The 27,902-nt window shown below is 49.2% G+C and overlaps 4 protein-coding genes across 4 annotated transcripts; all 4 read left to right on the top strand.

Annotated features, from left to right (window-relative positions):
- The first annotated feature begins 374 nt into the window (after window positions 1-374).
- On the top strand, window positions 375-3,877 carry LOC132081611 (macrophage migration inhibitory factor-like). Its single transcript, XM_059485444.1, has 4 exons — window positions 375-389; window positions 517-624; window positions 3,021-3,193; window positions 3,642-3,877. Exons 1-4 carry the CDS (start codon window positions 375-377, stop codon window positions 3,706-3,708), a joined length of 363 nt encoding a protein of 120 aa, XP_059341427.1. The 3' UTR covers window positions 3,709-3,877.
- Window positions 3,878-6,006: 2,129 nt separating this feature from the next.
- On the top strand, window positions 6,007-8,286 carry LOC132081504 (macrophage migration inhibitory factor). Its single transcript, XM_059485278.1, has 3 exons — window positions 6,007-6,229; window positions 7,041-7,213; window positions 8,019-8,286. The coding sequence occupies exons 1-3, from the start codon at window positions 6,122-6,124 to the stop codon at window positions 8,083-8,085; spliced, it is 348 nt and encodes a 115-aa protein (XP_059341261.1). The 5' UTR covers window positions 6,007-6,121; the 3' UTR covers window positions 8,086-8,286.
- A 1,154-nt stretch (window positions 8,287-9,440) lies between these two features.
- Window positions 9,441-19,986, top strand: DDX51 (DEAD-box helicase 51). Its single transcript, XM_059484960.1, has 16 exons — window positions 9,441-9,472; window positions 9,680-10,056; window positions 10,422-10,660; window positions 10,757-10,907; window positions 12,312-12,457; window positions 13,269-13,340; window positions 13,500-13,606; window positions 14,186-14,294; window positions 14,661-14,806; window positions 15,436-15,628; window positions 16,226-16,341; window positions 16,429-16,545; window positions 17,421-17,522; window positions 17,783-17,846; window positions 18,452-18,586; window positions 19,447-19,986. The coding sequence occupies exons 1-16, from the start codon at window positions 9,450-9,452 to the stop codon at window positions 19,471-19,473; spliced, it is 2,124 nt and encodes a 707-aa protein (XP_059340943.1). The 5' UTR covers window positions 9,441-9,449; the 3' UTR covers window positions 19,474-19,986.
- A 693-nt stretch (window positions 19,987-20,679) lies between these two features.
- Window positions 20,680-27,210, top strand: GSTT2B (glutathione S-transferase theta 2B). Its single transcript, XM_059484962.1, has 5 exons — window positions 20,680-20,974; window positions 24,134-24,221; window positions 24,828-24,978; window positions 25,959-26,135; window positions 26,976-27,210. The coding sequence occupies exons 1-5, from the start codon at window positions 20,863-20,865 to the stop codon at window positions 27,171-27,173; spliced, it is 726 nt and encodes a 241-aa protein (XP_059340945.1). The 5' UTR covers window positions 20,680-20,862; the 3' UTR covers window positions 27,174-27,210.
- Window positions 27,211-27,902: the final 692 nt, after the last annotated feature.

Genomic DNA, 27,902 nt, shown 5'->3' with positions numbered 1-27,902 from the left:
TGGCTAAGAATAGAAAAAGAAAGAATGATAAAAGCTTCTGTCTGGGACAGAGAGTCCAAGTCAGCTGTGATTGGGCATTAATTAGAAACAACCAACATGGGCCAATCCCAGATGCACCTGTTGCATTCCACAGCAGCAGATAATCAATGTTTGCATTTTGTTCCTGAGGCCTCCCAGCTTCTCAGGAGGAAAAATCCCCAAGGAAAAGATTTTTCACAAAACATGTCTGTGACAACTGGGCTGTCTCCAAACACAAGGGGTCACTTTGGATGCTTTGGTTTCCAGGGTGCAAAGCTGGGTTCCCCCCCAGGCTGTGTTAGCAGCTGCAGATGGCACAGCCAGCCTCCCCCTCCTGGGACACTGCCACCCTCCCAATGCACCTGCTGGAGGTAGCACTGACTGTTCAGAGGCTCCTGAGGTGCTCACTGGCACAGTGGGCTGGGCCAGCTTGTGGTGAGTTAGAAATAGAGCTGAGAACAAGGTGAGCTGAAAAAAAAACCTGCTTGCGATCCAAAGAAGCCTAAATTCATTGTTAACACAAATATAAGCAAGGCCAAAGTTCCAGAATCTTTTGCAGGGGAGCTCACCCAACAATTATCAAAAGCATTGGGCAAACCAGCACAGGTAAGTCCATTTGCTGAAATGTTTTCCTTCTTTAATCAGCTGTGCCTATGCAATGATCTGTTTCTGAGTGATAGCCTTGATAAACTAATATAGCTAATGACTCACCAGGATTTGCAGTCTTCTCTCTGGGAGAACACCAAATACTTGTTCACTGTGGCTTAGTTTTGTTGAGGTCTCAAAACCCTGGAGTGTTCAAACTAAATTTGTGTGGGATGATATTGCATGTATTTATCTGTAGATGAGGACACTGGATGATGTGGGGATGTGTCCACAGGTACCTGTGAATCCCTCTCAAGAACCTGAAAAGCAAATCTCAGCCTCCACTTCCTTGCTGAGAGCTATTGAATAAGTGCCTGCTATTTACCAAACTGCCTGGCACCTAGTGGTTACAGTTGAAGCACAAAAATTATTTATTCAGCTTGCTTGGACATCTGGCAAAAATATCTGTGTGGCATCCTGCTATTTGTAATCAAAATAGCAGAGTAAAAGCTGCCTGCTGGTTTCACTACCAGACTGGAGGGGTTTTACTTGCCAAAACATGGCAGGTAAATATGGCAGTGTGCTACTGAGGTGAGGCCCTGAAACACTGGTATTGAGGGGCTGAGAAGGATTTATAAGGCTGTTCTTTTCTTAATACTGACTGGCCACTAGTCACTGTATCAGCTGCTTGCTGAAGGTTGTAGAATATGAAAAACCAAAAGAAAACTTCTCTACAGAGCTGAAAACTTCCTACCATGAGCTGTACCTCAGCAGTAGCTTTAGTGAATTGGCTGTGGATCTGTAGCTGCTTGTTTAAGCACCCTTGGTGCATATTCACAGCCCATTTTCAGAAAATGTTCGCTTTGTTTTGGGAGTGATGCTTTGAAACTGTGGAAAGAAGGAAGTTTTGGTGCCTACAGAAAGGGTCTGAGGACTCCCCAGCAAATCTTTCTCCAAGCACTGGGACACCTGAACACATCAAATTCTTACATAAAACTGATGTGTTTTATCTCTCTTTTAAAAATCCAATTTTTATCAGTCTAGCAAACAAGGACTTGCTGTTGGGGGGGCAAGGGGTGTGTCTTGCATAACAGCTTCTGAATATAAAGCTAGAGGCCAGGGCTGGGATGCAGCTGGAGCAGGTTTGTGCAGCTGTGTGGAAGGGATATGTAATGGGACTTAGAGATATACAGGGAATAACAAAGGGATTTTTCTGAAGAGGACATACAAGCTCTTCGTGACAAAGGAGGCAATAGGAAAGGGAGAGTCTCTTAGTTATAACACAGAAAGAAGGAAAGGATTAGGGTGGGCTGGAATGCAGAGCTTTCCTCTCACAGGAAACTGTGCCATTTGGGAAAAATATGGATTTTTAATCAAATAGGGTTTTTTTCCTATTGGAAGAACTGTTCCAAATATTTTCAAACTGTTCTAAGAAGAGAATAATGCTGATTAATGCCTCAACTTGATTTTTATTTTGATAGTGACAACCTGCTTCCTGGGTAGGAGTTAAAGGCATGGATGTACCTACACTTGGCACAAAGTCAAGAGCACGTGGTGTCCAGACAGGGGAGAGCAGGGCCAAGCAAGTGGTACCTCAGCAGGATCTCCTTGGCTGATCCTGTGCTGCTGTGGTCTGATGCACCTCACACCCAAACAAACTGTAAATGATGGCCAACACTAATTACCCAGCCAGCTCCTGGTACTCAGGCTGCCTTGTTTTACCAAGAGGGTGAAGTGCTGCTCAGTTCCAATGATGCACTGCTAATGAACGTGGGGAAGAGCAGCACAGGGGGCAGATGGGTGCCAGAGGAGCTGATCCCCACATTCCCCAGTGGGTGGATCTGACACTGTGTATTAGCACGGGGGAAAATGGAGGGCCGGTCATTAATATTAACATAGATACTTTCTTCTGTTTTTCCTGATATCAAGAACAACAGCAGGATTAGGCTGTGTTTTGTTTAATGAGGTGCATGTTGATTTAGGCCTCTGCAGTGTCAGTTCACATTTCCCTCAGCAGGGAAGACTGCAGCAGGAGCCAGTGAGGTGCAAAATCCCTCTGGAACGCAATGGGCAGCAGGAGCATTGCACTGCCCCTTGTGCCTGACCTTCCTACAGGGCAGGGAGAGCCTGCTGGCCTGGAGGAGGTGCTGCAGGTACCACAGGTCACTGAGCTCCTGGAGCTCCTGCACTAGGAACCCTAAAAACTATGGAGTCTTTGCACTGGCCTTTGACACAGGAGTGAGGATCTTGGAGTAGAACACAAATCTAGACAGTAAGATGTCAACAAATGAAAGTCTTGCATATCAAAAACATGCACTTATTTTCACTGCAGTTTATGTACATAAATGCCTTCCTGGATTTTTAAAACTTTTCTTAACATGGTGAAGAAAATAACATTCATTTTCTTCTTCCAACAGTATCTAGCAATACAGATCTCTCCTGATCAGGTGATGTCCTTTGGTGGCTCCACAGACCCTTGTGCTGTGTGCTTTCTCTACAGCATTGGAAAGACAGGGGAGCAGGAGAACAAGGGCTACTGCAAATTGCTTTGTGAGCTGATGAGCAAACAGCTGAAAACACCATCTGACAGGTGAGCTCATACAGCAACTTGTCTGACATGACTTTCCACAGATTGTTAGAGCTATTCATCCCAGGCTGGTCCTTTGGTGTTTTCTATTAATGTGCTGATTAAAGAGACCAAATGCCAAGTCAACTGAGCAACTCCCCAGCTAAAAAGAAAAGAACCATTGCATGAGCTGCAGTGCTGATGTCCACAAGCTGCAGAATTCCTTGGTTAAAATGATGTAGGTTCAGACACTGTATGTACCCACAGATATCATGTGCAAAAGACCCAGTGCAGACATAAGAACCTGATCACTAGGAACTCCAGAATGCAAGGAGATGGGGCATGAACAGGGCAGGGGGAAGGGAGTGCAAGGCCTGGGAAGGACAAAGCCCCAGGGGAGATCTGCAGCCTGTCCTGAGCAGCCTGCAACACTCTGCTCCCAGCTGGTAACAGTGCCTGTCTTCCCTTGCAGAATCTACATCAGCTTCTTTGACATCAGTGCTGGCAATGTGGGCAGGAATAACAGCACCTTTGCTTGAGGTGCCCTGGGGTGACCACAGCCTACTCCTGAACCCTCACCGTGGCTGAGAACTGCAGTTCCAGAGAACTCTGGCATCTGCCCAATGCAAAAGGCACTGGTATCATAGTTGCTGCTACCACTGCTGTTTATCTTGTCTGATGCTTAAATAAAATGCAGCAGAAATCTTTTGTCTGAGACCTTCTTGTTACTCTGGGAAGACCTGTAGTTGAGATGGGGGGTGCCTTCTCAAAATACTCTCAAGAGGAGCTTTTCTTTCAAAAAAAGGTTTAGTCATATATGAAGATGAACACTCCTTTTGCCTTTGCCCTGTCCTCAAGAGCCAAATTTCAAGAAGAGATAAATACATCTTGACCTGGTTTCAAGACACATTTAAGTTAATAGATGTGGAAATGTTGCACATGGACCACCCTTCAAAAGGAGCACAGACATGATTAGCTCTGATTTAAAAGGGATGGACTGCAGTCCAGGCCTCTTTAGGCCTAGCACTACAGGGATATCTATCTGAGTAACAGAAAAATTTGTGCTGGGTATCTCCCAGGCCTCAGCACAGGCAGAGGGAGTGAGTGGAAAAAACCACTGTACACTGCTGTGCCCTCCCCTTTCCATCCACTGAAAAAATTGTAGTGACAGCGAAGATTAGAGCTCAGCTCAGAAAGGGGCAGAGGCACAGCAAACCACAGTAATTCCTAGGGACTGAAGTGGTGAATTATTTATGAAAGGAAGATTTGCATACAAATATTTATTATTTAAGCCCTTGGTCAGATAAAATCATTTGCTTCCAAAGTAAAATAAAAGATTGAGCAGAGAGGTTTCCTGAAATTCTATAGTGAAGTGTATTGTGAGTTTTTCTGGAAGAGCAAACCTTATCACAGCCCCATTCTGAACTCTATTGTTAACATCCCATTGTGTCCCTACCACAGCTTTGCCTCGCAGCCACAGACTTCAAATACAGACCTGCACCTCAAACAATAAAAATGCTTTGTCGGGATAACAAATGGAAGCTGCTTTAGTCAGTCAGGGAGGCAAAAGAGAATTAAATTGCAGATATCTCTCCTTTGAGTGGCTGCCACTCTGGGCCTGGCAGGCCACAGGGCAAACACACCAGTGGTGCTGCGGCTGTCAAGCTTTCCTCCCTGCACACGCAGAATCCCCACCCCACCTCCATGCACCAAAGCTAGGAGGCAGGAAGGTGAGAGGATTGAGTGGGACTATCCTCAGCAGGGAGCTGAGGATATCAGAGGGAGGAAACTTAATCAGTTCTTAGTGGCTGTTCTTAAGCACTGTTAATCACTAGAAAAGGAAGTGCTGCAGTTCTCAGCGTTATAACCTGTGTCACTCCAATGCATTCCCATATGACACCGTCCCTTACTCCTCACTCAGGGCCGTGAGTGCTCACATCTGTAACATGTGTGGGCAAGCTTTCCAGCAGCAGCAATGCACGACTGCTGTGTGTGCAATGTCTGGGCACAGAGGGCTCCGGGCCTGACCCTCTTTAGCCTTCCTGTGAGTCATTTCGGGAGCAGAGCAGCGCTGCCGCCGCGGGGACAGGCAAGAGCCAGGCTGGGGAGCCGTGCCCTGGCAGCCGCCTACGTGCATCGCATCACACAGCGCACACACGGCTCGGCTCTGCCGCCTCACCTCCAATAGGCACGCACGCTTCATTCCTAAGCAAAACAAAATTCACCTCTGCCTCTTTCCAGCAGAAAAATATGATGTGAGAATGGGGAGGCTGAGGAGCAATAGGTAATTTTTAATTTGATTTAAATACATTAGAGAATAATTTATATGGCAGCAAGGCAGACGTTTCTGCTTACACCGAGCTAAAGCTGTACACGCAGTTAAAGCAAAACCGCTACAAATGTTACTTTATTTTGCAAAAGAAAAAAATTCTCAGAGTCAGGGCAAGTACCCCTTTTTGCAACTGCCAAGCTGGGCCTGTATCCCTGTCTGGCCCTGATTCCGCAGAAAGCAATGGGAATGCCACAGCGGCAGCATCACATGCGCTGACACCAGGTTATGTATGAGCTGCCCAGAGCGCCCGGACCGCGTTCCGGGAAAGAGCCCGTAACAAACCCGCACAAAATGTTCAGTGGCATTACTGAAAAGTGGCAGTAACAAAGCCAAGGAATAACGGCGGAGCGGGGGACACCTCCGGTCGAGAGGCGGCCGCGGGAGGGGTCAGCACCCCGCGGCGAGGGCTGCAGACGGCAGCGCCGGTGTGTGTCCGTGTCCGTGTGTCCGTGTGACCCCGCCCCGCTCCCTCCCCTCCCTGCCGGGCGGGGCCGCTTACACGTCCGGGGCGGCCCCGCGCACTAAAAGCGCCGCTGACGCCTCCCCGCTCCACTGCGCTGGTCCCGCCGCTCGGTTAAGCTCCCATCGCCGGCCCCGCCGCCCCCACCACCGCCGCCACCATGCCCATGTTCTCCATCTACACCAATGTCTGCAAGGACGCCGTGCCCGACAACCTCTTGGGCGACCTCACCCAGCAGCTGGCCAAGGCCACGGGCAAGCCCGCGCAGGTGAGGGCGGGCAGCGGCGCGAGCACGTGCGCGGCGGGCCCGGCGGGAGGGGCGGCGGCGGCGCGGCCCGGGGGCACCTCCGCTCCCGCGGGGCCTGGCCCGAGGAGCAGCTGCGGCACAGCGCGGCGGCGGCCCCGCTGCTCCGGAGGAAGGAGCCGGTGCCCGTTCCACCCCGAGTCTCCCGATGGCCAGCCCCTGGCGGGAGCAACAGCCGGGCCTGCGGGAGCGCGGCGCTCACGTAGCCGGGGGTGTGCTGCGCCTGTGCTGGCGGTGGCGATGCCAGCGGCGGAGCTGCGCAGTGGCGCGGAGGCAGCCGGGCGGAGGCTCGGGTAGACCGAGCCCTGCGGGCGGCTCCTGCCGGCTCAGCCATCCGGCACGGCCCCTCCTGGGCCAGACTGCAGGAGCCTGCTAAGAGCGAATCGGTGCCCGGCTCTCCGGCAGCTCCGTGATTTGGGGATCTGAGCCCCGGCACGCAGGCACAGGTTTTGGGCCCTTATCTCGCTCCGCCCCGCGCGGTGGCGCGGCTGTGGCGGGCGGGAGTGCCTGCCTGCCTGGCCGGCGGCTTTGTGCACACATAACCGCGTTCCCAAAGCTGAGAGCCGGGCCGAGGGTCCTCGCAGCCCCCAGAACCGTGCCCCCCGTGGGGGCTGCCGGGCCGGAGCCTCCCCTGGGCCTGGGAGATGCGCAGGGGGCAGCACTGAAGAGCTGCCTGACCCCAATACAACCGCTCTGTTTAGAGTTAGTACCTAAAGCTGATTTTCGTCACTTCAGCCAGCCTGTGACAGAGTGTTTCCCTCCCTCCCTCCTGCAGTACATAGCTGTGCACATCATACCTGACCAGATGATGTCCTTCGGGGGCTCCACTGATCCCTGCGCGCTCTGCAGCCTCTACAGCATCGGCAAGATAGGAGGGCAGCAGAACAAGACTTACACCAAGATGCTGTGTGATCTGATCTCCAAGCACTTGCACGTATCTGCAGACAGGTAAGGCTGGGACACGGTTCAACCATATTTACTTGGCTTTCTGAAACTGCTTTGAAAAGGCTGTTTAAAAATTTAAAAGGCCAGGAATAAGTTTTGGAAAATACCAAGTGATTGCTTGCAGCGCTTTAATGTCCACATAAGAATTCAGTGCCTGCCTCTTTCCCTGGAGAGTGCTCTGTTCAATTGTTTTCTTCTTCTGAGAGTAGGGAAAAACACCAGAGCACTGACAAGTTGCCCAGTGTGTTTTCTGCCTCTGAGGTGTGATGTGTTGTCCTCTGGGGAGGCAAGGCTGAATGCACGAGCAGGGAGCAGTAACAGGCTGGAGCTGAGACAGGAGTAGAGGCAGCAGGCTGTGAGCAGCTCCCTGCAGGCTGCAGGGTTCAGGAGTGTCTGTGGGCAGCTGTGAGGGATGGGAAGAGCCTGGAGCCACCAGGGTTGACGGGAGACACACAGAGCCAGGCCTGAGGACATGCTTAACTCCCTGAGGCTGCCAGCGCGTGTGAGGGACTGCAGGGCTCAGAAACAAAAGGGGCTGATCTCTGGAAATTCTTGGCAGGCTGCTAAACAAAATGTGTCTGGACAGTCCCTGACTGCAGAATAATTCATATTTTAGAAAAAGTACAAATTTGAGGACTGAGAAGTATTGACTGTTTGGAGGCGCCACCAGATTTTTGGTAAAGATGAAGCTTAATGTTTTTTTGTAGCAGAACAACAGAATTTCAACACTGTCCCTTGTTGTGTTGTCCCAACTTACATAAATGAGTTAATAAGGTTATTGTTATTTCCTCCTGTACCTTTTCTGCAGGGTCTACATCAACTACTTTGACATGAACGCTGCCAATGTGGGCTGGAACGGCTCCACCTTTGCATAGAGCTCTCCTGTGTGTCTGAAGAGGCTGTTCCTGGACCTCCCCTCACCCTGCCCTGTAGCACAGACCACAGCACCAATGGCCCTGTGTTGCACTTTGTGCACTCTCACAGATTGATGGCTCCTTGCTAGTGTGTTTAAATATTGCTGCTTCAACATTCCTCTGTTTTCTCTGTGTAGAAAACAAATAAAGATTTAGAAGTAAGCTGTGTGGTGTAGGCTTTGGCAGGCTGGGGATGGAGTTGGGCAATTGCTGACATGTCTGTTCCACTCTGATCCTAAAGCAAACAAAAGGGATGGTTTGGGTTTGCCCGTGTTTCTTAGACACAGTATTTCACACTATGGTGGCTAGGGCTGGTTCCTGACAGCACTCCAGTGGTTTTTACCTTGCTGTAGGTGTGTTCAGGGCTACTCATTGCTCTGAGGTTTGGTTTTGGGTTGCGTCTGCTGTTTCTGCAGTCCTTGGACCAGCTGTGTGCCTGCTGCTTCAGGGCAGCTTGTGTGTGGCCAAAGGAGCACGGAAGGAGTGCTTTTGCTCACTGAGGGGAAATGCTGTTACCCACATTGCTGTAATGGCCCTCAGTGCCGTGGGAGCTCTGCAGGGGCCTGCAGCACTGTGGGGAGCTTCAGTGTGCTCTGCCAGCCCGTCTTTTGCTGTGGTATGCTCTGTCCCACACGGATACTGTGCTGTGCCAGCCTGTCCCTCACAGGTGCTGTGCTGTGTCCCGCACTGGTGCTGTGCCCTTTTCCAGCCCATTCCTCGCTGGTGCTGTGCTGTGCCAGCCTGTCCCTCAGGTCCTGAGCTGTGTCCCTCATAAGTGCTGTGCTCTGTCCCACACAGATGCTGTGCTGTGTCTCTCAGAGGTTCTGTGCTGTCCCACCCACCCATCCCATGCCGGTGCTGTGCTCTATCCTGCCCTGTCCCTCACAGATGCTGTGTCCTGTCCCAGCTCGTCCCTCGCCAGTGCTGAGCTGTGTCCCTCACAGGTGCTATGCTCTGTCCCTCACGGATGCTGTGTTGTCCCTCACAGGCGCTGAGCTGTGTCCCTCACAGATGGTGTGCTGTCCCAGCCCATCCCCTCGCCAGAGCTGTGCTGCGTCCCGCACTGATGCTGCGCCTGTCCCAGCTGGCCCAGCCGGTCCCTCGCCGGTGCTGTGTCCTGCCGCAGCCCATCCCGGCTCCGCCGCTCCCGTCCCTCCCCTCAGCGCTTTCCCGCCCTCCCCTCAGGGCCCCTCTGTGCGCACGCGCGGCGCTCCCCTCCCCATTCCCCCCCCCGTCCGGCAGGGGGCGCGCTCACCCCGCGCCTGCTGCAGGCTTCCCTCGCGGGGCGCGATGACGTCATCCGTGTGCGGCGGCGCGGCGCGGCCATGGCGCTCTTCTGTATCCGCAGGTACCGCGGGCATGGCCCCGCTCCCGCTCCTGCTCTCCTCCTTGCTTCGATCCCCGCTCCTCTCCTACACCCGGACCCTGCCCCGGGCGCTGCCTCAGCCGCGGGGTCGGGCCGGGGGAGCGTGTCCGGAGCTCAGTGCGGGCGGTGCCTGAGGGGTCTGTGTGTGTGGGCGGTGCCTGAGGGGGTTTCTGTGTGGGGCTGTTGCAGGTATGGCGAGGAGGACGAGCACCAGGAGGAGGCGGAGGCCGAGAACCGGGCGCGGGTCCTGCTGGAGCGGCTGCAGCACCAGGCCAGGGCCCGGCAGCAGAAGAAGCAGCGAGAGGAACCGGCCCAGGGAAAGGAGGAGTCGGGGGAGCCCAGGCTGAGCCCCGGGAGGGAGCCCCGAGAGGGAAAGGGGAAGAGGAAGAGGGAGAGTGAGGAGCAGCCCAGTGCGCATAAGCAGAAGAAGGTAAAGACAAAACAGCCCCGCAGCCCTTCGGAAGAAAGGGCTGGCACTGAGGAGGCAGCAGATGGCAGCAGCCCCGCAAAGAAGAAGAAAGCAAATAGAAGAAAATCGAAAGTGCAGCAAGAGGGGACTGAAGCAGGTGAGGATAAAGTGAGGCTGCAGGATTTCAGTTCATTGTGGGTGGTAGTTTCCACAGAAAAGTGGACACGAGTTGCTCTTTGAGGACCTTGCCCAGTTTACCTGGTTTTGTTTTCATCTCCTTTTTTTTCAAGGCCCCATACTGTGAACTTTGAGAATCAGTTAGTGTAAGGGCAGGAGGGAAGCACATCACATCATCTCAGTCTTGTGTCTGTACCAGCAAAGAAATGTTTGTCCTCTGCACTTGTCTTCAGGAAAAAAGAGCTTGCAAGTTGTTGCTTAAGTCCCGTGTTGTAGCATTGCCAAATCCCCTTTCTGTGGTGTGCTCTGACCTGTGGCTTTGTGTTGCTGTCACCCAAATTCCAGATTCTGAAGAAGACCTCAAACAACAGGACAACAGAAACAACTTTAAAAAGAAGTCTGATAAGGGGAGGAAGACAGATGAGGAAACACAAGGAGATGAAACAGGGAAGAAGGAGAGTAGTGAAAAAGCTGAAGGAAATAAAACTACAGAGGAGGAGGTCCCCTCAGTAGCCTCAGGGGCAGATTGTGCCCCCTCCAGTATGATGATCCTCGGAGACTACGAAGCAAAGCCAGTGCAGAAGGTAAGCAGCCTGACTGAATTTTGATCATGATTAGGAATAGAGAGTTTCTTACAAGTTTATTTTACGTATTGTGTGCTGCATTCTCCTTCCCATCAGGTGCAGCCCTTCCTGCCTCAGTGGCTTGCTGAGCCCCGGCGGGTGCAGAAGCGCATCAGGGACAATCTGTGTCCAGTCAGGGATGTGCCAGGAATCCACCCCAGGCTGCTGAAAAAGCTGCAGATGAATGGAATAGACTCCTTTTTCCCAGGTGCCTTTCCAGTGCTTTTGTTTCTTTCTAAAGGGACTTAAAGAGTTCCTGCAGGCTGGTGCTGTGTGTTTTGTGTAGGCAGTGAAGTAAAACAGGACAAAATGGAAGTGATTGTAGGAGATTTAACCCTTCTTTCTCAAAACTTTGTCTGGGCTGAGTAAAAGTCTGTTACCTGCTCATAAATACAGCTTGGAGTGATGGCTCAGAGCTGCCCAGAGAAAGAAGTCTTAACTTGTGTCCTCACAGTTTTCTGTGGTGGTGTTCACAGGGTCCCAGGATGAGGGAAGAGATGAGGATCTGACTCCATGTTTCAGAAGGCTGATTTACTATTTTATTATATATTATATTAAAACTATACTAAAAGAATAGAATAAATTATTTCATGAGAAGGCTGGCTAAGAATAGAAAAGGAATGATAACTAAAGCTTGTGGCTGACCAGCAAGTCTGAAACCACCAGACTGTGATTTGCCATTAATTAGAAACAACCACATGAGACCAATCCCAGATGCACCTGTTGCATTCCACAGCAGCACATAATCATTGTTTACATTTTGTTCCTGAGGCCTCTCAACTTCTCAGGAGGAAAAAATCCTAAGGAGAGGATTTTTCATAAAACATGTCTGTGACAGTTTTCCTCCTTGTGGAAGCTTGTGCTTCAGCTCCTTCCTTTCCACTGATCAGAGCTTTCTGGAAACTCATTCAGCTCATTAAAGCACTACAAAAATATCCAAACAAAAAGAGAAATGTGTTTGTTTTCTGTTATTTTGCCAGTTTTGCAAACAGATACAATAAATGCCTGTTCTTAAATAAGAAGAAAGGCCAGCTGGATGCAAGGACAGAGGGTGACCTCAGTCCTGGGGACTTAGGCTGTGTCTGAGGCCTATCAGGGTCATGCTGGGAAGCCAGCACACTGTGTGTGTATATATATATATATATATTTATATGTATATAAATGCAATATACATATGTATATATCTATAACTGCTATATATATATATATATATATATACACTCACACACATATACATATATATATATATATACATATATATATTGCAGTTATTATAGTGTATAGGTAGAAGTTGAGGAGGGCGAGTTTAGGGTTGTAAAGATAATGATTGCTATTCACCCTTGGTGGGAGATGGAAGAAAAGGCTAGGATTTTTCAGATTTGTGTTTGGTTGAGTCCTGTTCATCCTCCCAGGGCTGCTGAGATGATAGTCAGGATAGTTAGGGGTTTAGTGAGGGTGAGGTTATGTAGAGTAGTGCGATTGGAGGGAGTTTTATGACAGTGAATAGGAAATGCTTTTATGTAACATTTTCAGCTCTGCTTTTCCATAACATTTTCAGCTGTTGGTGGGTTGGTGAAGCATACAGTGAGTGTTTGTTTGTGGTTTTGCTCAGTGCAGGCAGAGGTGATCCCTGCCATCCTGCAGAGTGCAGCCCATGGGTTCCTGCTGGGCCGGGGCGGGTTCCGCCCCAAGGACATCTGTGTGTCAGCCCCCACGGGCAGTGGGAAAACCCTGTCCTTTGTCATCCCCATCGTGCAGGTGAGCCCATCCTCTGGGAAGTAGCTCTGGAAAAATGCTGGCATTGCTTTTGTGTGGTGGTGTTCACAGGGGTGTTAGGATGAGGGAAAAGACGAAGATGTTGACTCTATGTTACAGAAATTTTGATATATCATATCATATATGTTATATATAAATAATATAATAATATATATTAATATTACTATATTATATATAATAATTGTATATAATATTATATATGTAATCCATTATATTAAAACTATACTAAATGAATAAAAGAAAAGATTTCATCAGAAGGCTAGCTAAGAATAGAAAAAAGAGTTATAACAAAAGCTTGTGACTGACTGAGACGGTCTGGACAGCTGGACTGTGATTGGCCATTAATTAGAAACAACTACATTGACACCAATCACAGATGCACCTGTTGCATTCTACAGCAGCAGATAACCATTGTTTACATTTTGTTCTTGAGGCCTCTCAGCTTCTCAAGAGAAAAAATCTTAAAGAAAAGATTTTTCATAAAACATACCTGTGACACTTTTGTTCAGGCAAAACCTGAACTTCAAAGCAGGTGGAAAAGCCAAGGGATTTGTGGGTATAAGGCAGGAGATTGGCAGCTCAGAGCTGTCTGAGGGAGCTTCTTGTCAGCTTCCCACTCCTTTTCTCAGACAGCAGGCACAGCATGAGGAGTTGTGAGGGTGGGGAGAGGAAAATGGAAACATAAAACTGGGAGAATGTTTTATGTTTTTTACCATCTTCTCTCACTAGTTAAGCCCAAGAACCCTGTTGTGCCCTGTGCTGTCAGGGACTCACTGGGCCTCTGTTTTGGCAGGTTCTGTTGGATCGAGTGGTTTGCCACGTCCGAGCTCTGGTTGTTCTGCCCACCAAAGAGCTGGCACAGCAGGTATGTGACTCCTCCCCATAGCTGGGCTGAGGGGCAGGCTGTGCAGCCAGTGCTTTGGCTGTCCTGTGGAGCAGGCTAGGACCTGCCAGAGGATTTGATGCTGTTCATGGAATGGGAAGTACTCCCTGCAGCTGACAAAGCCTCTTGACCTCTTTGCAGGTGAGTAAAGTGTTCAACGTTTACACTGACGGGACAGGTCTGAAGGTCGTTTTGATTACTGGCCAGAAATCTTTTGCAAAGGAGCAGGAGATGCTTGTCCAGAAAAAGTAGGTGAAAAGGTATTTTGACAAGGTTTATAGAGATTGCATGCTAATTAATGTTATTAAGGTGGGGTCAAGATATGGACTATTGCAGCACAGCATCAGGCTTTTATCAGGGCTTTGGATAATGGGTTTATTTGCTGGACTATCATGGCTTTGGCTCTCATGGTTTTGGATAATGGGTTTATATGCTGGACTCTGGTGGTTCTGTCTTTGTCACAGTGCTTGTTACTACCCCTGTTTTGTGATTGTAATGTTTCACTGGATTTTTGGGGTTCTTCACCAGCAAATCCTCAGAATGCAAATGTTTACCTTATGCCCATGGGTGCACATGACTGTGTGGGTTTTTTCTGCAATTAAACTCTTTTGAAGAGCAATGAAGAGTGACACTTAGTTTAAAATAAGGCAGCATAGTGGAGACTGGTGTTTGGTGTCCACCACTGCCCCTGCATGCTCTCCAGCGTCAATTCCATTTGTGAATTTTGTTATTCCTCAGTTAATTGAGTGGTAGGCAAACCTTAAGGTCTCTGCTACAGGCTTCATTGTGAGGAGAGAGACTTACTGATGGGCTGCTTGTCCTTTCAGAGTGACAGGCTACTGCAGCCTGGCTGACATTGTGGTGGCCACGCCAGGGAGGCTCACGGATCACATCAACCAGACCCCAGGCTTCAGCCTGGCACAGCTTCGCTTCCTGGTGAGTCACCAGAGCTCTCCCATCTGAGAGCAGTGTCTGCTACAGCAGTAATTCCTGCTTGCCTCTTGTGTGCAACATAAATTCCTCCCTGTTGGAGCTGTTGTGTGGGCCTGTCTGCACTCCAGATTGAGGAGGGAGCAGTCACAAGATGAGATGTTTGATTCCAACTCGTGACACCCAAGCATCCACCCACTTCCCCTTCTCTCTTAGGCTCTTGCAATCTTGGAGTGAGGATGGGCAAGGAAAGCAATTCTGTTGACTAGAAGCTTCCATTATCTTACCTTCTGGCTCACTGGTTACAGATACAAAGGAAAATAAAACCTGCCAGTATTTAACAAGTGGTGATTTTTATCCTTGTGAACTCAGATCGTGGATGAAGCTGACCGTATGATTGATGACATGCACCAGAACTGTCTGAACCAAATTGTCAGAGCTGCATTCCAAGGAGAAAATCACTCTGGCTCCAACAAGCTTTTTCAGAGGACCAAGCCAGGGCCTTTAACAGCAGCCAGGTAAGTTGCAGAGTGCATTTCTTTGAACTGATAGCACTTGGATGTCACTGCCCTGCCACACAGAGCCTCAAAGCTTCATTCCTCTGAGAAATGTCTGCCAAAATAATGCCAGAGATGTCCTTCAGACTAAGCATTGTGTTCTCCAGGCTTTCCTTATGTGGACTAAAGGAGCATCAAAAGAAAGCACAAACATTGCAAATCTGTGATCCATTTGCACGGTAACTGTAGCAATGCCTTCTGGCACAGCTGAGTAATGGATTTGGAGGAAAACTCTTGCTACTAACTATCTGCAGCTGCTGTTTTTGTACAGCAGTGGCAGAGATGTGTCAGAAACTGAGGCGAATGGCCAAGGGAGGACATGACTAGAATGAGGACAGGGGTAACCAGGGTACAGGTATTTGTGTAGGAGTAATGGATTGGAGTTGTGCACTTGGCTGAGAATGCTCATCAGTTCTGTCTGTGAACTCCACAATAAAACAAGGGTGGAAAAGAACCCAGAGGAAAGGCCCGGGGCAGGAAAAGAGCCCCAAAGAGCATTGACTGCTTCCTTTACATCATGTGAAGGCACTTGGGGTGAATCTCCTTTGCCCCATCCTCAAAGCCCACTTTCTGTGTGCTGTTTCTTTCAGTTCCTGCTCTCCTCAGATACCCTTACAGAAACTGCTGTTTTCAGCCACACTGACCCAGGACCCAGAGAAATTGCAGCAGCTGGATTTATTCCAGCCTCGTCTCTTCACATCTGTGTATTCCGAGAAAAATAGAGATGGAACAGAAACTGAACAAAATACCAATAATAAATACACACTCCCAGAAGGGCTGTCGGTATGATGTGAATTGTTTTTAATAAGTTATGCTTGAAGATTTAATTCTGGACTAATTGTGGTTTTACCCTAAAACAAGTGCGTCTTCCCTGTGTTTCCTTGCAAAAGTGATTTTGGGAGTATTTATGACCCAGAGAGCTGTGCCTTTGCACATTTGTTTTCTCATTACTTAATGTGCATTTGGTTAAGACTTGATTATTTTTTAAATTAATCTGTCTTCATGTGGAATTAAATTTAGCAGCAATGGGGAGTGGAACTAGGAAGTCATGATAATGTAGTAGCCCCTATCAATTGTCCATATGTGTAACATTCGTTTCAAGACGTGTGCAGAGGCCAGCCTGTAGGCAGCAGGGCAGTGCATGCTGTTACTTGCTGTGGAGGTGTAAGAGCATGAGAACAGCTCAGCTCTCCTGTCTCCACTCGTGTTGTGTCTGCCAGCCTCTTTGTTCTAAAGGGGATTGCATGATGGGCTCTGGTTTTGGTGCTGTTAGTCAGCTAGGAAACATCCAGGCCTGTGTAAGTCATGGACAGGCAGTGGGTTTCAGGGAAGTCTTGGCAAGAAATGATTTTTGTCTCTGAATTCCTTCCCTGTTGACAGCAATGTTATGTGCCTTGTGACCTGAACTCCAAGCCTTTGATCCTCTTATATTTCATGCTGAAAATGAAATTCACCCGTGTGTTGTGCTTCACCAACTCCAGGGAAGCCTCTCACAGGTAAACATGAGTGAGATCACTGGTAGGGATTGTCAAGGGATCTTTCAGAGATAAAGAAGTGACAGCTTCTCTCTCATTTACCTGCAGGTTGTTCCTGCTGGTTCAGGCCTTTGGTGGAGTCACGGTGGCAGAGTTTTCTTCTCGGTTAACTCCAAATGAGAGAAAGAGAACCATGAAGGAGTTTGAGCAAGGAAAAATACAACTGTGAGCATCTTAACTAGTTTCCTGTATGTTTTCCAGCACAGGCTGTTTGCAGTGTAAAAAGCTAAACAGAACAAGGGACACAGTTACTTGGGGTCTTCTAAAACATGCAGGAGTCTGTTGCAGGAGGGGTGGGAGACTTGGATTTGTAACTTTGAATTGTTTATCCTTCATGTAACTCAGCCTGTTCTACTCTAGCTGCAGTCTGAATTTTTACTGTTGTTTTATAACAAGCAATAAATACAAATGTGTGTTCATAGTTGCCCAAAACACTCCAGGTTTGCAAATCTGGAGTTTAATGTTTGTGCTGGTAGGGTGGAAATGGATGTTGGTGCTGAAATTGTATTTAGTGTTACAGCTTTCTACCAAAGCAATCCCTGCTCAGACTGGCATACAGGTCTCCTTCTACCCATGTCTGTGATTTACATTGTGGTTTTGGTAGCTATATGAGATTGTATCTGTGCAATATCTCTGAGGAAAAGGTAAAATCTTATTTTCTGGGTGTTATTTTTATCCAAACCTGCTGTATTAATTCCTCCTTGACTACTGGAATTTCTCACCTCACTATTTGTGTGTTCTGTGCTTGTGTGGAATGTTCAGATTCCTCAGAGATATATATATGAGCTGGGAGGTGTCTGGCATGCTTGGAGAACCTGGAAACACCCCTAATTTTTCATGCTCAGCAGAGGGTGACAGGCCTGTAGTGATGCTTGGAGGTCTGTGGGCAGCTCACAAGGGCAGTGGCGCTAAAGGGTGACTTGCAGTGCTGCTGCCAGCCAGAGATCAGCAAGAGTTGTGCTGTGTTCCCTGGTGTTTTATTTGTGTGTGTAGTGCCTGAGATGTTACCTGAAAATGACTATACATACATTTACAAACAGGTTAATCAGCACAGATGCCACAGCCCGAGGGATTGATGTGAAAGGAGTGAATTATGTGATAAACTACGATGCACCCCAGTTCATCAGGACCTACATTCACCGGTGAGACAGCAGGAACAAGAGGAACATGTCTGAGCTTGGTTGATTTTGAAATATTTAGCAAAAGTGACATGCATTTAAAAGGACTTTTAGCTTTTCTTTTTACTTTAAAATGCAAATAGCTTTCTGGCAAAAATTAAGCCTAGCATTGCTTGGAATCAGGGTTTCTTAAAACTGGAGAATTTCAGCATCAAAATCTTGGAGTTGATAATGGCACTGATTGTGGGGCTAACCTGACTTGAAGCTGCTTTCTCTGTTTTCAGGGTTGGAAGAACAGCTCGTGCAGGAGAAACAGGTGTTGCTTTCAGCTTGGTCCTTAGAATTCAGGTATGTCTTTGGTGTGGTGTCACAGACATATTTTATGAAAAATCCTTTCCTTAGGATTTTTTCTCCTGAGAAGCTGAGAGGCCTCAGGAACAAAATGTAAACAATAATTATCTGCTGCTGTGGAATGCAACAGGTGCATCTTTGATTGGTCTCATGTGCTTGTTTTTAATTAATGGCCAATCACAGTCAGATGGCTTGGACTCTCTGGTCAGTCACAAGATTTTATTATCATTCCTTTCAAGCCTTCTGATGAAATCCTTTCTTCTATTCTTTTAGTATACTTTTAATATATAATTTTATTTTAATATAATATATATAATAAAATAGTAAATCAGCCTTCTGAAACATGGAGCCAAGATTCTCATCTCTTCCCTCATCCTGGGACCCCTGGGAACACCACCCCAGTGTGGGATTTATTTGATAAGGATGCATTCAGGGGCATAAAGATCACAAAATTCCTACTACTTCCCACCTTTTCCAGTCAGCTGAGCTTTGTGCTTGGAAACTTCAGTTATTCCTGAGTAAGCAGATGTTCCCAAATGTGCTGATTTTGTAGCTGCTGGGTAGGGGGGTCTCATCTCATCTCCAATGTCTGTCTCGTGCAGGAGCGGCGCTTCCTGCGGATGCTGAGGGATGCTGGCATCCAGGACATCCAGAAACACCCAGTGAAGGGCAACTCCCTGAAGCCACTGGTGCAGCAATATGAGGGAGCTCTGTGTAAGCTCGAGAAGACAGTCAAGGTAACTGAAATGGGGAAGAAAATTAACTGTGCAAGTTGCAGTTTGATTTTTTTTATTGCAATTCATGCTTAGCACAAGTGTTGGAGTCCAGGATCCTTTCCTCCATCTGTGATAGCACCAATTCAGCATTGGTGAAGGCAGCACTGGTGGGTGCATCATTATGGAATACTCTGACAGAAAACCTTTCTGCCTTCCCCACCATTTCTAAGTTAGGCAGCATTCCTGGAGGGGTTTAAAGGATGTGTAGATGTGGCATTTGGGGATGTGATTTAGTGGTAGGCTTGGCAGTGCCAGGTAAATGGGTGGATTCAATGGTCTTAAGGGTCTTTTTCAACCAAAACAAATCTGATTTTTGGTGGTTTTTCTATTTTGCCCTTCTCTTTACCTCTGTAGCTGGGACTTTTGATCTTAGAGGTCTCTTCCAACGTCATTATTCTGTGATTCAGCTACCCAGAGTACTGCAAGCAAAGTGCAGAGATTAAGCCTTTTGTCATTACAGAGTTCAAGACTGTAATGTACAGCTGTCTGCAGGCCCTTTTTTGTACACCAATGTGAAGTTGAGAACTTTGACACAAAAGCAGGGTAGCATTTGCCTTGCCAGATGGGTGGACTAGGGATCCTTAATAGAGTTTGTGCTGCATGATTTGGGCAAAGTGTTCTGCTCCCTAATCTGAGAACTCATAAATACCTGGCCCTGAAAAATGGTGATTTTGAGTTGTAGACTAGGAATGTTTGAGAACTGGGACAGAAAGGTTTATTAATAAATTTATTAAATTGTCCTGTTTATCCCTGAAGTCCCTTCTGTGTGGCTCTGGGACAGGGGCATCTACAGTCAACTTGTCATGTTTAATTTTGAACAGAATGAACGAGCACAGAGGCGAGCCTGAGGCGTGGAAGCTGAGCTGGCTGAGGTGGCACTGAAGCTGCTGCGTGGGACAGGCCATGGCTGCTCCCAGCACTGAGTCATGGGCCCCTCAGTTCCTCAGCCTTATCATATCTCATGTCAGTAGTGCCTTATTCCTCTTTCAAGGACACTGTGAACAGAGTTCAGTTGCTGGTTTAAAAAAAAGAAAAAAAGATAAATTTTGAGATACAGGTTGTCTTGAAGAGGACTTTGCATCACATCCTGCTGGCATGTGGAAATTACCACCAGCCTCAGCGTTGCCTGATGGAACTGCTGTGCTCCAGTGGTGAGAGCTGGCCCTCACTCCTGCCCTGGGACAATGGTTCTGTGTGTCTGCAGATGCATCAACACCTGTGCAGTGCCTAAAGCAGAAATGGGTTTCAAGAGCTGCTCTAGGTGCACTGACTCCGACTTTTAAGTAAATATTAAATAAATATTATATATATTTTTAAAACACTGTCTAATAAAGATTCCTGGGCTCAGGAATTGGACTTTATGATCTTTGTGGGTCCCTTCCAACTCATGGTATGAGATATTGCTTAAAGGACTTTTCACTGTTACAGCCCTGTGCCTTGTCCTTTTCTTGCCTATGTTGTTTCCCTCTAATATTCTATACCAGAGGTAACAGCAGGTATTGTTAAGTGTACATTGATGTTAATGCAGACTGAAATGTCTGATGTCCAGTATGAATGTCCTGGAGCCAGCTGGTGTCACTGCAAGTCATAAGTCTGAATTTGACATGCCACGGTATTTTTAGCTGTCCTGGCAGAAGGCTTAGAGCTGCCATGTAGCTGTGGCCTGCAACTACTCTCCAAGGGTTGCTTTTCCTTCATGAATGCCTCCAGCTCTGGCTTACTGTTTTGCAAAGCAAAATCAACATACACCAGCATTAGCAGTAAATGGATTGAAAGCTGTGAATCTTGAAGAAATGGGGTTTGAGACTGGTGGTTGAATCTTGTGAAGATAGGAGCAAGGTTGTGTCATAGCACTGAAGCAGTGTGGGTTCTGCTGTGCCTGCTTGCTCTCCAGTTGTTTTTCCTTAGCACGGGAGTCACAGGAACGGGAATTCCTCTTGTGCGAGAGCTGTGAGGTGGCAGGGGCAGATCCAGGATGTGCCGCTCACACCCCCTCAGCCGGGCGGTGCTTTCTGTACACTCAGGGCAGTTATCGGGACCAGCCGCGGGCTGTAAGGCGGCAGAGCCCGGCTGAGCCTGGGCCCCGTCCCGGGGCTTCGGCCCGCCCCGGTGGGAGCGCCGGGCGCTGCTGCCCCGCCCTGCCCGGGGCGGGCCCGGTGCGGCGGGCCCGGGAGGAACCGGGCGGGCCGGCTTTAACAGCGCCGAGCCCGGGCGGCAGCGACAGCGACAGCGGCACGATGGGGCTCGAGCTGTACCTGGACCTGCTCTCGCAGCCCTGCCGGGCGCTCTACATCTTCGCCCGGAGCAACAACATCCCCTTCGAGTTCAAGCGGGTGCAGCTGGCCAAGGGTGAGCGGGGCGGGGGCGCCGCCGTGTCCCGGGCGGTCCCGGAGAACCTGCGGGTGCGGGTGTCCCTCTGCTCGGTCCCAACCCCGGCTTTGGGGGTGTCCCTGCCGCGGCTCTGTGGGTGTCCCTCTGCTCTGTCCGAGCCCCAGCTTTGCGGGTGTCCCAGGCGGTCCCAGCCCCGGGTTTTGGGAGCGTCCCAGCCTCAGCTTTGCGGTGTCCCGGGTGGTCCCAGCCCCAGTTTTCCGGGGTCCCGCTGCTCCCCGGTCCCTTGGCCACTCGCGGGGGATGCCAGCTGGATTCCATCCCGCAGGCAGAAGCAGGAGGATACTCACCATCCCCACCAGTGTGAGATGCTGAGAGAGGCTGGGGTGGCCCTCCTGCTGCAGGGGGTTCCTGGTGCCTACACAAAACCCACACCAAATTCTGCAATCGTGTAGTTTAAGTACTGATTTTAGTGCCTGCGCCCCTCTGCAGCTAACAGGACTCTGCCAAGGCATGTGATATCTTTGAAATCGGCCCCACCCAGCAGAAAATGGGTCTCTGAAAAACAGAGACGCTTTTCTGAGAAGCGGTCAGGACGTGCCAGATCTGGGGTATTCCCCATTCAGATGGGAAACAAAAAGCTGCGGAGATGGGACATTGGTGTAAAAGTGAAGACAGCCGAGGTGTGTGGCTCTTGCTCAGGAATTCAGCTTAGAAAAACGTGTGCTCTGCTGAGCAGCAGCAGTTGCTGAGAGCAGCCCTTCCCCTCCGGCAGGGGTTACCCCCTCGGGACGCTGCCATGCCCCAGCTTGCCGAGCTGTCCCCATGGGAAGGTGGGGCAGGGGTAGGGCTGCCCCTCTGGGGTTCCACTGGCCCGAGTGCTTTGTGGTCTGATTATTTTGGGAGGGTTGAGCACCAGCTTGAGAAGGCTGTGGAGCGAGACTGTGCAGCTGGCAGTGATGTGAACAGTGAGAAATGAAGGGAGGTGGTTTTGTTGGGTTCAAACCAACTGGTAACTGGTAGGAGCCTGTCCAAAGGTGTCTTTTCACCAAAGATCTCTATCTTCTTTCTTTGTAATTGAAGCTGGTAAACCCTATCCTTCAGCCTCTCCAGATATCTGATGGATTTGAAATTAAGGGAATGCATTGGGCATAAAAAGGCCTCAGTAAGTAATGCTTAAAAACAATGAAAGATGAGAAGGCTCCTGGAGCTGAAATTGAGGAAGGAACAAAAGAGACTCCAACTTGAGAGAAACCTCAGATGTGTTGTGGTTGAGTCTTTGGGTGTTCCCCTGCACCTGAGCTGTGTGGTGGTTGTACCTTAACTGTGGCTTTCCTCCCACTTGCCTCATAGCAAAAGCTTTTGCAATTCTTTGTACCTGGGGGCTGGCTCATCTTGTGCCCTTCCCCTTCTTTCCCAATAAATTAATTAATTGTTGTGGTGAGACACTGGAGCAAAGGAGAGGAAACTGGCAAGGAATGAGAGCACCAAAGAAAAAGGAACAGCTGAAATGCAAGCATAGGGGAAGTGAAGGAAAGGGAATTAAATCACAGATTCCCAATGCTCTGTGCCCCTTGGGAATCTGCTTTTGGATTTGAGATGGGTGATTTGGGTGCACCTCCCATGCCTGGGCAAGCTCTCCAGGTACCTGCATGGGTGCCACAGTGGAGGAGGATCCCTGCACTGGCACCTGGCACTGCACAGTTTGTAAGGACAAGGTGAGGGAGCTGAGACTCAGAACTGAGCTGCTGCCTTAAATGTGATGGCCCAGAAAAGCTCTCAGCCCCAGCAAGGCAGGTGTCAGTGAAAGGGGTGGAAGGAGTGGGAATGGGTAGGGATCACCTGGCATTCAAAGGACACCTGAAGGCCTGGAATCTGCACACTGCATCTTTTTGAGAGGGTTAGGGGAGGTGGGCTGTGAGCCAAGTGACAGGGGAATAGTCACAAATCACTTTGCCAAGTACAGAAAAGCTGAATTTGCTTCCAGAGCATCTCCTCTGGCACACAGATCCTCAGATGGCTCACACAGCAGGACGGGGCACAAGGTTAGTTACACATCAGAGAGGCTTGAATACCCAGGCAGCCACGTGTGGCTGAAGGGAGTGGGTGGAAAAGGCTGTCACAAACAAGTCACACAGAACAAGGCTTCTGGGACTGGTCTCAGACAGAACGGAGTACACTGAGACCTCAGAGGAACAAAACACCTTCTCCTGTCAGGTTCACTCTGCCTGCCTTTTGGGGAGGTCCTACAATGTTGGGAATTTAGCTGCTAGAGACTGGAAAATTACAAAGCCGTGGCTAATTCCAAGTTCTGCACCTGCTAGATAGCATGTCCTTGGGCCTAGCTGTAGTATAATAACAAATAGTGAAAGAGACATGAGAAAAGAGAGATGTAACCCCTAAGGAATGAGGAAGAGTTTATGGTATAGTTTAACCAATAGATTGCTCAGCTTACAGAATATTCATAAGCTTATTATTTGCTGTATAAGTGTTTGATGCTTTCTTCAATAAACTGGACCTGTGATGAACCAGCTGGTGTCCTGGTCTCCTTCCTACAACACTACAAGATAGTTTAAAAGCAACCTCAAATTCATATCTGCTCTTACAAAAGATTGCAAGATGCACAGGAGCTAATTGAAACTTCATCTGTAATGAAGTACCCATGGCTTTACATGGAATCACAGGAATTTATTTTCATCTGTGGACTTTAGAAAGTAGAGTTGAATATAAAGTGCTTTAACTTCCAGAAAAAGGTATCTATCTGCTTTCTCAGTGTCCTCCCCTCCCTGGAGGAGAGGGTTTGTGAGATCCCTTTCCTCCAATGTGCCTGGTGCTCCCTCTGGGTTTGTACAGCACAAGCATCTCCAGGCACAAACCTGGAGTGGGTAGAGCCCCAGGCTGTCAAGTGCTGTTGGTATGAAAGGACTCCTAACCATGCTGCCCTTGGTCCATAGGTGGGTCTGGCATGCAGGCAATAATCAGCAGAAAAGCTGATAGCACAGGGCTAGCCCCCTGCTCACCCTGCAGCACTCACTCATGGCTTAGAAACTCGATGCAAGACTCAATTTTTAGAGTCAGAAGCAGGAACTTGGAGCTGGACAGTCCCCACAAACTCCTCAGGTGTTTACAAACAGGTCCTGAGTATCCCTGCCAAGTAAAACTTCTCCTTTCCTTCCTCAGGGCAGCACAAGACAGAGGAGTTCCGGAAGGTGAACGTCCTGATGAAGGTGCCTGCACTCAGGGATGGCTCTTTCACCTTAGCAGAGAGGTGAGGCTCAAATAATCCCCTGCTGCAGTGTTGTTTATCCAGTGCTTGGATTCTGCCAGCGTGCTGCTGGCACTCCAGTCCAGACAGGTTTTTGTCTCTCTCCTGTCCTTTGTTCCACTTGTACATGACAAACCTGTGTTTCAAGAGAAGCTATCTTATGTAAGCAACTTGGACAGTGATAACAGTAGGAAAAGCTGCTGCTTGGAGCTACTTAGCTGCTTTGTAGGCATTGTTTCTGAGCTTAAATACCTGTCCAGGTGTCCTGATCTCTGCCTGCAGCTGGAGGCTGGAGGTCAGTGCAGGAAATCTGACCTAAAGCACCCACTGCTGGATGGCCAGGCAGTGTGAAGCTCAGATTTGGTATAAACTCATTCTGCAGCTTCTATTTGCTCAAAACTGGGCAATTACTTGTATTAGATTTTGGTCCACAGGCAGCAGCACAAACTGTCTCCTGTGCTGTGCCCTGCTGCACTTCTACCTGACTCCCATCAGGTCTGTGTGGCTGTTTGTCCAGCAGTGCAAAATTTGGGGGAAAAGAAAGGATAAAGGATGAGGTGCTTTAATTTCAGATCATCAGCTCACTGGTGTGTCTTGCTCTCTGGGCAGCATTGCAATCCTCCTGTACCTGGTCCAGAAATTCAAGACTCCTGATCACTGGTACCCAGCTGACCTGCAGAAAAGGGCCAGGGTTGATGAGTACCTGTCCTGGCAGCACATCAACATCCGTGCCAAGGGGAGCAAGCTGTTCTTAAGCAAGGTAAAACCATTATACATCAAAAATGAGGTGCTAAGGGCTGCAAGGGAAATGGGCTGCCTGTCTGCAGGGCCTTTCTCAGCAAATGTACAAACCAAGTGAGAGATAGGAACAAAACTGACTTGGCTGCTGAAGCCAGCTAACTGAAGTAGGCTGGATCCTTCCTGCTGCAGCCAAAGGAAAATCCAGAGCAAATGCAGTGAGTGAGAGCTCCCCCAGACACAGCTCAGTGCTGGCTGCCCAGCTTCATGGAAAGAAACTATCTCCCTCTGCACAAACAAAATGCAGGTGCTGGCAGATGATTCCCTTTGATGCCTCAGGCTGTAGCTTTTCTGTTTTTCTGTGCTGCTTTAGTGTGTGGTTCTGGGTTTCATGTTAGGGGATGGTGAGCTCTCTGCACAGAGCAGGGAGACAAAATAATTCATTCTCTAGCTGGGCACCAAGGACAAATGATCCAAATCTCAGCCCCAAGAGCACAAACACCGTGGGCTGGAGAGAGAAAAACAAGGATGGGGCTTCATGGGCTGAAGCTGTAATTGGACAATGAAATCCAATATGCAAATGGAGCAGAACTTATGAAAGTGAGAGACCCCATGACCAGTTGTCCATTTTGTGACCATTTTGGTTCATCTTGGGTGTAGCCCTGGCTGGGCTCTTGTGCTGCCCAAGGTGGATCTATTGAGACCTCCTACTAAATCCCTCCTTTATTCTTTAGCTCTGTCTGGTTTCTGTTCTAGGCCAGCCTTCTCAAGGCATCACTTTGAGAGGAGACTCTTGTGGTTGAATTTTTAGATTTCTAGGCAGCAGACAAGGAGAGGCAGGCAGTAAGGACTGACATTCATGTTAACCTGGCAAGGCTGATGAGCAGCTCTGGTTGTTCCCATGCATGGCTGGTGAGGGATCCTCAGAAGGTGGCAGTGAGAGTGTGATGAGTAGATCTGGAAGGAAACACATAAAAAGCAAGTTGTTTCTTCTCCCTCCAGGTGCTGCTGCCTCTCATCACAGGCCAGCCACTTCCTCCAGAGAAACTGGAGTTTGCCACTGAGGAGCTGAACGTTGCCCTGAAGCAGTTTGAGGAGAAGTTCTTGCAGGACAAGCCTTTCATTGCAGGCAGTGAGGTCTCCCTGGCAGACCTGGTGGCACTGGTGGAGCTCATGCAGGTGAGCAGCAACCCCAGCACTGCTGGATGTGAGCTGGGCTGTGGGCAGGCCAGGCCAGGGGACTGCTGCACCCCCAGCTCTGTAATGGCAGATCTTCCCTGGGGCTAAATCTTGCTCCTTTTTGACTTAGATCACAATTAATTTTACTGGGGAAAAACTACTTTGATTAAACAAAGAAATATGGACAGAATTCATCAGGAAAGAAAGATAAATTACAAACTAGGCAGGAAAGTACAGATATTTGGAAGAGCTGTGCTGGTGTGCATGTCCATGTTCTGCATTGGACCATTCTGGGGTTAGCCATGGCAGAGCCCTTTGCTGCAGGTCCCAAGGCACAGCTGCTGCTGAGGTGTCACCACTTTCCTCCTATGACCCAAGAGCCAGAGATGAGCTGCACCTGATGTCATGAGTGTCTGCTGCCTTGAGCCAGAAGCACATCCATTTCCATGGGTCCATCCCTGGCAGATGCCCTGTTTGCCTCACTCTGAGTCTGTGTCTCTGCAGCCTGTGTGTGCTGGCTATGCCCTGTTTGCATCACTCTGTGTCTGTGTGTGTTTCTGAAGCCCCTGTGTGCTGGCTGTGCCCTCTTAGCCTCATTCTGTGTCTGTCTGTGTCTCTGCAGCCCATGTGTGCTGGCTGTGCCCTGTTTGCCTCACTGGGGTCTGTGTGTGCTGGCTGTGCCCTGTTAGCTCACTCAGGGGTCTGTGTGTGCTGGCTGTGCCCTGTTAGCTCACTCAGGGGTCTGTGTGTGCTGGCTGTGCCCTGTTAGCTCGCTCAGGGGTCTGTGTGTGCTGGCTGTGCCCTGTTTGCCTCATTTGGGTGCTCTCTGTGTCTCTGCAGCCCGTGTGTGCTGGCTATGCCCTGTTTGAGGACAGGCCGGCGTTAGCGGCGTGGCGCGGCCGGGTGGAAGAGGCTGTGGGGAAGGAACTCTTCCTGGAAGCCCACCAAGACATCATGAACGTTAAGAACTTGACTGCTGACCAGTTTGCACCTGAGTTGCTGGAGAATTTCAAGCAGCAGCTCCTAAAGCAGAATTAAAGGGTTGTGCTCTAATAAAATGGATTATTTTTCTGAAGGCTTTTTGTAGTCTTTCAGCATTTCTTCTAAAAATCATAGTCACCATTCCACAAAATGGACTGTCCTTCCTTCACAGCGTTTCTGCAACTTAGAATGAGAAGAAAAATACATCTCAGACTGCCATGAGCAGCTTTTCCCTCTTGTCCACTGCAGCAGGGGAAGTGTAGCCCTGCGGGCTTTTCTTTCATGCTCCAGCACTTCTGGATGTGTTTCAGGGCTGAGGTGGTTCAGTCTGTGTGGGAACAGGGGCAGCCAGAACCTGGATGTGTTTCAGGGCTGAGGTGGTTCAGTCTGTGTGGGAACAGGGGCACCAGAGCTGCCCTCCCACCTCTGCTCTGTTTTCCAGGCCAGAGCAAAGGTTTCCTGAGGGTATGGCAGAACAGGTGCGGCTGAAACAAGGAAAAAACACTGTAGCAGATGGTTTTCACTGTGCCAAGTGGAAACAGGCTGCTGGAGGATTTTTCTCTTTAGGAAAGGGGCAGGTCAGGACCCAGCCCCGATGGGAATCCTGCCAGGGCCCTTGGAACACCTGGCCACTAGATGCTGCTGCATCCCCTGTGAGAGCAAAGGGACAATGCCCAGGGCAGGGAGCTGTGCTGGCACCAAGGGGAGCCTCCAGCTTCTGGCAAGGACAGGGTCAATAAAGTTCTTCACCCAGAGACTCAAGCTGCACTATACAAAGAACACCCT

This window comes from Ammospiza nelsoni, chromosome 18, assembly GCF_027579445.1.
Source record: "Ammospiza nelsoni isolate bAmmNel1 chromosome 18, bAmmNel1.pri, whole genome shotgun sequence".
Classification (NCBI taxonomy): Eukaryota; Metazoa; Chordata; class Aves; order Passeriformes; family Passerellidae; genus Ammospiza; species Ammospiza nelsoni.
The sequence above is the reverse complement of the archived record's forward strand: the minus strand, read 5'-3'. Positions and strand labels throughout refer to the sequence as shown.

Excerpts from the sequence above, each read along its gene's own strand:
- LOC132081611 (XM_059485444.1), top strand. Across the intron at positions 625-3,020 it reads CATTGGGCAAACCAGCACAG|TATCTAGCAATACAGATCTC; the intron begins GTAAGTCCATTT and ends TTCTTCCAACAG. Across the intron at positions 3,194-3,641 it reads CTGAAAACACCATCTGACAG|AATCTACATCAGCTTCTTTG; the intron begins GTGAGCTCATAC and ends CTTCCCTTGCAG.
- LOC132081504 (XM_059485278.1), top strand. The coding sequence starts at position 6,122 with ATGCCCATGTTCTCCATCTACACCAATGTCTGCAAGGACGCCGTGCCC. Across the intron at positions 6,230-7,040 it reads CCACGGGCAAGCCCGCGCAG|TACATAGCTGTGCACATCAT; the intron begins GTGAGGGCGGGC and ends TCCCTCCTGCAG. Across the intron at positions 7,214-8,018 it reads TTGCACGTATCTGCAGACAG|GGTCTACATCAACTACTTTG; the intron begins GTAAGGCTGGGA and ends CCTTTTCTGCAG.
- DDX51 (XM_059484960.1), top strand. The coding sequence starts at position 9,450 with ATGGCGCTCTTCTGTATCCGCAG. Across the intron at positions 9,473-9,679 it reads GCGCTCTTCTGTATCCGCAG|GTATGGCGAGGAGGACGAGC; the intron begins GTACCGCGGGCA and ends GGGCTGTTGCAG. Across the intron at positions 17,847-18,451 it reads GCTTGGTCCTTAGAATTCAG|GAGCGGCGCTTCCTGCGGAT; the intron begins GTATGTCTTTGG and ends TGTCTCGTGCAG.
- GSTT2B (XM_059484962.1), top strand. The coding sequence starts at position 20,863 with ATGGGGCTCGAGCTGTACCTGGACCTGCTCTCGCAGCCCTGCCGGGCG. Across the intron at positions 20,975-24,133 it reads GCGGGTGCAGCTGGCCAAGG|GGCAGCACAAGACAGAGGAG; the intron begins GTGAGCGGGGCG and ends TTCCTTCCTCAG. Across the intron at positions 24,979-25,958 it reads GCAAGCTGTTCTTAAGCAAG|GTGCTGCTGCCTCTCATCAC; the intron begins GTAAAACCATTA and ends TTCTCCCTCCAG.